General features: G+C 36.5%; 1 protein-coding gene and 1 pseudogene across 1 annotated transcript; one reads left to right on the top strand and one right to left on the bottom strand.

Moving 5' to 3' along the window:
* Positions 1 to 2375: 2375 nt before the first annotated feature.
* Positions 2376 to 3465, bottom strand: LOC121250547 (senescence-specific cysteine protease SAG39-like). Its single transcript, XM_041149683.1, has 2 exons — positions 3039 to 3465; positions 2376 to 2968 (listed from the first exon to the last, which is right to left on the bottom strand). Exons 1-2 carry the CDS (start codon positions 3463 to 3465, stop codon positions 2376 to 2378), a joined length of 1020 nt encoding a protein of 339 aa, XP_041005617.1.
* A 2745-nt stretch (positions 3466 to 6210) lies between these two features.
* LOC121250338 lies at positions 6211 to 8490 on the top strand (annotated as a pseudogene).
* The last annotated feature ends 318 nt before the right edge of the window (positions 8491 to 8808 follow it).

Raw genomic sequence — 8808 nt, 5'->3', positions numbered from 1 at the left:
GAGTTTTTATGTTTCTAAGTTTTTTAGTGAGGAGTTTCTAACATTTTGAAATCTCTCTTTATAGTTTCCTGTTAATTTATGCATTTTATTCGTCACACTATGTTCATTGTAAGTTTACTTCTAACTTATTGTCAGAATATTGTGTATGTATGTTGGTAAGAGAACATTTGTTCATATTCTTATGTTTTTATACATTTCATACTATGTTATGTCACAAAATGTTTATCCATTACACATTATGCCATGTCATGAAAGGTTCATCTGTTCATGTTATGTCATGTTACAAAAAGTACATATATTTTATTATGCCATGAAATGTATATGTTACACACTAAACTATATCACAAAATGTATATCTGTTACACATTATGATGTCACGAAAAATTCATCTGTTCATGATATGTCATGTCACGAAGCGTACATCTGTTACATATTTTATTATGTCATGAAATATATATGTTACACACTAAACTATGTCACAAAATGTATATCTGTTACACATTATGCCATGTCACGAAATGTTAATCTGTTATATGTTATGTCATGTCACAAAGTGTTTGTTTGTTTCATGTTATACCATATCATTCATCTCATGTATATGTCACATTGCGTTATGTTATATCATCTGTCATTTCATTTCACTTCACATCACGTCTCAAGTATCTCCATTGACAATTCATGTAAGGTACTTCTAGCGTCATCATTTTGATTGTTAGAATACCTCTATTAAAATGCCCATGGCGTAATCATTCTGATTGTCAGAGTATAATTAGGTACTCCTGGCGTAAGCATTTAGATTGTTAGTATATTTCATTTAAAATACTCCTAGTGTAATCTTTCTGATTGCTAAGGTATCTCATTTAAAATACTCCTGCGTAGTCATTCTGATTGTTTGGGTATCTCATCTCATTTAAAATACTCCTAGTGTAGTCATCTTATTGTTAGGGTATCTCATTTAAAATACTCATAGCATAATCATTCTAATTGTCTGAGTATTTTTGACAGAATATGTGGGGCAGAATCATTATGATTGTTCACTATTACAGACGAAATAACCGGGAAAATCATTTGATTGTCAGAATTCATTTCAGTTTCATGTTAAGTTCATGTTCAGTTCATGTTCAGTTTCACATTGATTCATGTTTAATTTTACATTCAGGTTCATGTTCAGTAAGTTCAGTTTTAGGTTCAATTTCATGTTCAGTTCATGTTCATTTTCATGTTTAGTTTCACTTTTAGTTTATTCCACATTCACGTTCAGTTTCAATTCAGGTTATTTCATGTTTAGCTTTATGTCATGCTTTATTTCACGTTAGTTTAGTTCATTCCATGTTAGTTCAAGTCATGTTAGCACATGTCATGTTATTTGTCAAGTCACGTCAAACCTAATCATGTTCACGTTTTGCATTCATGCTTTTACTGTCATGTATGCATATTTAAACTGTCAATTTAAGTTATTTGTTAACATGCTGAGATTTTTCTTCAAATTTCATTTGGTAGTCTCAACTACCATTCCCCTCGAAATGGTAGATCATGTGCCAGGATCAGGAGACACTGCAGAGGATCAACTAGAGGAGATCGATTAGGCAGCAACGATAAGACGCAGAGCACATCGATACGATGCTCCATTTATCGCTAGGATTTTGGCTTCCTTGGTCAAGTTGCGTGAGCTACTTGAAGGTTTAGCCTAATAGTTATCTTAGTCTTTGCATGTACTTAAGGAGCTCTATCTTCATTACTCTTATCGTTACAATCTTTTGGACATACGTTGTAACTTGAACGTCTATTATCTTCAGTTTATGAAATTTGTTTGATGTTTTGTGATATATCCTATCTGGTGCACAATATTGCTCAAAGAAAAAAAATTACTTGCTACGAATATTGCGTATTGCTAGAGGCATTGCATTCTTAATTGTCATGAATGATAGTAGGTAACTTTGTGTTACACGTCCAGACGCTTCAAAGTTCATTCAATCACAAGCAAAATCTAGGGGCGTCCCAAAAACACCACGTGTCAAGGACTGGGAGGGCGTGTCAGGTCTAAATATTGTCCATTTATCATGAGCATGTTTTTCCAAACTGATAATAATAATTTGCTCATTGTCAATTAATTTCTAAGGGGTTGGAGTTTGTGCACACATCCAAGGCAGCCAAGCACTTGGTAGCAACGCTCCCAATAAGGCATTTTCAAACACTAGGGCACTGGTCGAGAAAATAAGCATACTACGAAAAAGGTTTACATACATCATGTGTAAGAGACCAAAGAGTTTACAAATATAAATTTTAAATAGTAGGAATTAAACGACTGAAAACATGTAGTGTATTATATTGCATGTGAGGTAGCGGACATTGACTTTCATTATGATTTATAAATTCTATGCGGTCGGATAAGAGGCTTGCATAGCTATACCACATAGGCCTTCCTTTGCATCAACATCTCTTTGCATCCTTATGTACCCTTCTTCACCCCATTCTGTACCCCATGAGTTCTTCACCAGCCAATACTTGGTCCCATCACTAGTAACCCCATAACCAACAGCAGTAACGCCATGGTCTAGGCTAGTACCACACTCTCCTGTAAAAATTCCGCTTGAATAGAATTGGAAGTCAGATCCTCCAGCATCTATGGCAACAGAAATTGGCTGATTAGCTACAGCCTTAAGAAGTGCATTCTCGCTGTTGGCTGGCACATCTTCGTAGCCGTTTATGTTGGCTGCATGGTTGGCTTCTCCCTTTGTGTTGCAGGTTCCATCCACACCTGTGTAAGGATAGTTGGCTTCCGTAGTGAGACCATGATTGTTTTGGATGAACTGGAAAGCATTGTCCATCAAACCACCACTGCAACCTTGGTCCACTCCTTTAATATCGCAGTCAACCAGCTCTTGCTCTGACAAAGAGATTAATTTACCACTTTTTAGCTTAGTAATTCCTTCCATGGCTGCCACTGCTGAAAATGCCCAGCAACATCCTACATTTCATCACCAGAAAGTGTTATAAACATAAAGCGGACATAATTCATCTCGAAATTAGACACTTACCACATTGGCCTTGGTCTTTGATGGGTGTTACGGCTCCTTTCTTTCTCCAATCCATGGAAGACGGCAATGTAGTCACATTTTGATATTTGAAGGAAGAAGTCTTTGTTGAGCACTCATGCCCCTTGAATCTATTTCGTGAGGCTTTGAACTCATCATTCGTAAGATCTGCAAATTGGTTGACTCCTAACTTGTATGGTTGGTTCCCAATGTTGTTGAAAGATTCTATAAGCGCCACATTTTCCTTAAATATCTTCAAACGCTTCTCCTTCTCCTGATTATTTTCGTATAACCGTCCATAACGAGCCATCCATTGCTCATGCATCTCACGCATTGCCGCATCTTGTAGGGTGCGAGCAGCAACTTGAGAAGCCAAAGCTCCCAAAGTGAGGATCAAAGCCAAATAAATGCATTGGTTAGAGAAGCCCATGGTTTGTTCTGGTTGCTGCAATGACTAGCATACTTGCTCTTGACATTTATATAGAGACAATCCTCCCTGATAAATTGCATACTATAACATTAGAGAAAGATATAGCGTTGGAAATTATCTGATTTGGACAGACAAAAGAATAAGTAATTTGGTTATTTTCAATTGGCATTTTGTATATTCTTGTTACAAAGTGTCTCTTTATGATCATATTTGTCTATATTTATATCTGTGAGTGTTAAATTAATATGTTCATTGATTGATAGTGCACATATAGATTGGTATTTTGTCTTTTATTGTTGGGGCTTACCCACGCAATCAAAACCAAAATGGTCTCAGCGTAACGTTTCGCTTATTTATAAGAAAAAGTACAACACAACGTTGGATAAACGCAGTTTGATCATTCTCCAAAGGCATTACAACGTTTCTGTTGGTTTGACAAGTAGTATTCCATACAAACTCGCATTATTCATACTAGCATTATTCATACATTAGTAGCCAAACAAGACTAATTAGTAAATAAGATGCACATCCGCTCTGGGTCTTCTGAAAAATTCTTTAGGACAATGTTGATGACCTATAATTGTAGGACATCTTGTCTTCCTCATATATATGTGGCATTATTTTGAGACGCCTAAACTTATTTGTAAAGCTATAATGCCATTTTTCATGAAATAAATATTTTAAAATTCACTTATATGAAATTGTAATAATAATAAAAAAAAGTATGAGTAAAAGAAGAAAAAGGGTCTCAATATGTTCTGATTTTCACTTTAATTAAATTTTAAATTAGAACTCCATGTTCTTAAAGATTTTGAGAATGATTTATGAATAACTTTTAGGAAATTCTACAACAAGTTTGCTTTCGAGATACAAACATCACAGAGTTAATTAGCAGATTATCTAATCTAAAATTATTTACAGAAAAATCTTAGATCTTAAGGAAAACTATTATATATGAAGAAAATAAAAACCTTTAAAGATATCTATGAAGAAGAAAATGTTATACATACACATATATATAATTATCAAATGGTGTGGGGCTAATTTTTTCTGTCAAAACCTAATTTTGATAGGGACCAAACTCTAATTATAGACATAAAGATATGTTTAATTTTTTATTTCTTTTAAAGTTACACTACAACAAATATGGGTTTTTTCCACGAATTCTTTTTCCAAGATATATGATCGTGGCAAATAGTAGGTTTATGACATGAAAATTGGTCGTGGGAAAAAATACAAGTCTTTTGCTACGAGATCACATTGGTAAATATAACTTTGTGGGAAAATGGCTTTTTCCCACGAAATAAAAGTGTTTTGTCGCGATTATAAGTCGCCGGAAATAAATTTACCAAAAATATGTATCTTTCGTGGGTTATAAGTCTTGGCCACAAAGTTATTAGTTTTTTTCAGCGACATTATCTCGCCGCAAAAAACTAATACACGAATTTTTTTTTGGTCGTAGGTTATTAGTTTTTTTTACAAGATTTTGATCTTTTTGCAGCAACGCTTGTCCGCCGCAAATATACTAACCATTTTAATTCGTGTTATTAGTATTTGTGGCGGTGTTATGAGCTTTTCCAACGATAATAACCCGCCGAAAATACTAATAAAATTAAATCCCCCGCTCCTTTCTCCCCCCTCCCCCCAAAAACACCTGCGCGATACTCTGAGTCTCTTCTCTCTCTCTCTCTCTCTCTCCCTGCGACTGTCGAGCGTCTCCTCCTTGCTGCGCCTCTGCGAACGGCTCCTCTTGCCTTCGAGCCATCGTGGGTCTTCCCCCTTAGCGCCTCACCCTCTCGTCGATTCTCGCTCTCTCCCTCTCCGTCTCGGATCCCATCAGATCCGTGCACCTCCGCCGTCTCCAACCAATATGGCCATCGCCACCTTCAGCCGCCCTACGGTTCCGCTAGTCTCCAACTGTCGCTCCACCCCAGCTCCCACATCTCTCTCCTTCGCACGGTCTCTTTCGCTGGTCTCCACCGCACACCCCCATGATTTTCTGATTATAGTAGCCTTCCTCGCCGCCATGAACCACCATCGCCGCCTCCAGGCAAGACGTAGCACCACCACGAGCAACCCATGGACACAGTAGTACCTCCTGCCCGCCTCCTTCGCTGTCCAGCCCTTAAGCATGGTAAAAATCCTACCTTTGTGTCTCAAGTGCATTATTCTAGTGTATATAGACGTGTATGGCTGGTACACTACGTTGCCGAAATAGAGAATTATAGGTATGGAAGTATTCATTGTGATGTGGTTTTATTAAAGGAAATGATGAAAGTCTGTGTAATCTAATCATGTAAACTTGCATGTTGATAAAATGCGGTTCTATTGGGATTATCCTTTAAACTTCTCGTCATAAACTGACGATCTCTTTTATGGAGGCTTTTTTTAGGTGGCTTGCACTTGCAATTTTGGGGATATAAGAATTAACATACGTACCTATATTTGTGTGTTTTTGTCATTCATCTGCTTGTATACCTTATCCAGTCCAGTGTTGCAATTTCGGGAATTTAAGAGCAATTTGGTTTTTTGACTCTGGAATTTCTTGTGAAGTTTGGATCATAGTAAATGATGATCTTTGAATCTATGCTTGTGAAACATTATTAACATGACAAGAGTTGCCACTACTATATTATACACTGATTCCTTTGTTATTTTATATGTGCTCATTGCTTTTGCTCTTCTTGTGGCATTTGATTTGGATTCATTTTGCATTATTTTTCATCCCCAACTCCCTTAGGAGAAACAAAGAGGAAGTTTGAAAGTGTGTACACAGGAGTTACCATGGATACTCCCAACTCCGATAAAGTTGTTCAATACTGGCATTGTTGTGGGTCTGAAGATCCCTTTGACCCTGGATGCACTGCGTCTCCTCATTCCTCCTATGATGACTGATGAAGTTAATTAAGATCTGGTTCACTTCTTTTACCCAGGATTCTGGACTCGTTCCTAGCTTCTATGATATGTTTGTCATACATATTGTTCATGTGTATTTTCTGACTCTGGCCTTTGATTCTTTACTGTTTTATTATCTTCACCTAAATGAGATTTATGTCATTCACTTTGAAAATAGCTCTTATAGATCTAGAGGATGGGCGATAGCCTTGTCACCACTCCTCAGGTATTACTTTCAGTTCGAGATTCTGTGGCTTTTGCACTACACTATCCAAGCATGGCGCACACAATATATTTAGCAGATTATACATATGAATACTGAGAGGCTTCTATGAAGGTGTGTGATCAATTTTTATAACTCTTCTGGTTCAGTTCTATTCTGCTTCGTTTTTAGGAGATATACGTGAAGTGGTGGAGCATGTTGCTGCTCGGTACCCAAAAGCTAATTTATATGTTGTTGGTTGGTCTCTTGGTGCAAACATTCTTGTTCGATATTTGGGTCAGGTAGGATAACCATATAACTACATTATTTTTTTGTTCTTTTTGACCATGTCGATTATATACGTCGTGTTTAGCGAAGTGTTCTCCTTGCGATTATTTTTTCGTATCGAGTGTTTTGCTTTCTTTAACTCATTCTCTTCCATGATTGATGAGTTGACCCTATGCCAGGATAATCTTATTCTAGCTTGTAAGGCTAAGCTTGAATATGGTAATAATTTCATATTGTCGTAACATCCACTCATTTCATCAATGCCTTCATTAAAATTTTAACTAGCCAGGTGGAATACTCAGTCATTCTTATGGTCTACCCACAGGCTAACCTCCACTAGATCATAGGCTAGCCAGTGTTTTGCCACTGTCTTAATTTGTTCTTTTTCCCTTCTAGCTGTGGTGCGTTTTACTTGATCTGTGATGAATAATTGAAACTATTCCATTCATATATGTTCCATTTCAAAGGTGTTTCAATTTTGAGGTTCTAAGCGACAAGGGAAAAGTCTATAAGGAGATTAGGGTATTGGAAAATCATGTCAATACTTCAAATTTATCATAGTGGTGCTTCATATTTTTTATCGGGACAGTAAATCTGCGATTTTGGGGCATCTGAAGAGTGGAATGTGTTAAGTTAGGATGTTGAGTCTTAATTTCAGCTAATTACACTCTGATGTGACCTTGAATGCAACGTGCTAAAGCCACCATCTTTGGGGAGAAGTAATGTTATCTGGCTGTAGGAACTACTCTTGAACTGGCTTCTTATTGTTTTCTTCTTTTCACTTGCCTCAAATCTGCTGTTGTACGTGTTTCATTTATGTTTTCATCATGTGTGACTTGCAGGAATCTCATACTTGCCATCTTTCTGGGGTTGTGTCACTGTGTAATCCTTTCAATATGGTCATAGCAGACGAGGACTTCCATAAGGGCTTTAACAATGTCTATGACAAAGCTCTTGCAAGTTCTCTCTGCAAAATTTTCAAAAAGTAACCGCTTGTTATATTGTCCTGATACTTATTTGAACCTCAGTTTGATCTCTATGATTGTGGAAAGTATCACTTGAAAACTTTTTTTCTGTAGTCTATTTGAGGACATGGGTGGTGAATATAATATCCTGTTGGCTGCCAATGCAAAGTCTGTTCGGGATTTTGATGAAGGACTAACCCGTGGACCGTGGTATGTGTTTCTTGTACATGGGAGTAAATATTTCGTTAAGGATATAATGATATGTCATGATCTTGCAATACTTTCTACAATTGCTGGAGTTTCATTCGGCTTCAAGTCAGTGGATGACTACTACTCCAATTCAAGTAGTTCAGACTCAATAAAGCTGCATGTTCACATACCTTTGCTTTGCATTCAGGTAACTAACTTCTTTACCACTACATTTCTATAAGCATATATCTGGAACCTCAACCGTAACATAGAGCATGTGCATTTCTGGTAGATCATTTTTTGTTTTGCTTTTCTGTCTTTTCGTTTGTGTATAAATTTTGGTGATCAATTTTCTGATAGACAAATACAAAACTCATGCACTTGCATGATTGAGAACCTATGACCTCACCCTATGTTAAATCTTGAATATTTAATATTTCTATTTCAATTCTCTTTCTATCTGTGTTGATATTTCTTTTTAAACCATGCCCCACTATTTTATGTATTGCACTTCTCTTTCATATTTTTATTTTTATGAATGTTTAATTTGGCTGCACTGATTAGAAGCAATCATATCTGTGCATTATTTTATGGTTCTAAAGTGGTTTTTTTTTTTTTTTTTGTTTGATGGTTGGGCGATAGCCTATTTGGATTGCAATGGAGAGGATGGAATGAAGTAGCTTCACTTGTGTTGATGTTTGAGCATGGAATGGAGTTAGGATGAAGATGAATTGTTTTGAAGTATTGGGATTAAGTGATGGAGTTGTAGTCAGTTTATAAAGTATGATGATGATGTTGGTTTAA

This window comes from Juglans microcarpa x Juglans regia, chromosome 2D, assembly GCF_004785595.1.
Source record: "Juglans microcarpa x Juglans regia isolate MS1-56 chromosome 2D, Jm3101_v1.0, whole genome shotgun sequence".
Lineage (NCBI taxonomy): Eukaryota > Viridiplantae > Streptophyta > Magnoliopsida > Fagales > Juglandaceae > Juglans > Juglans microcarpa x Juglans regia.
Note: the sequence above shows the minus strand (reverse complement) of the source record. Positions and strands in the feature narration are given on the sequence as shown.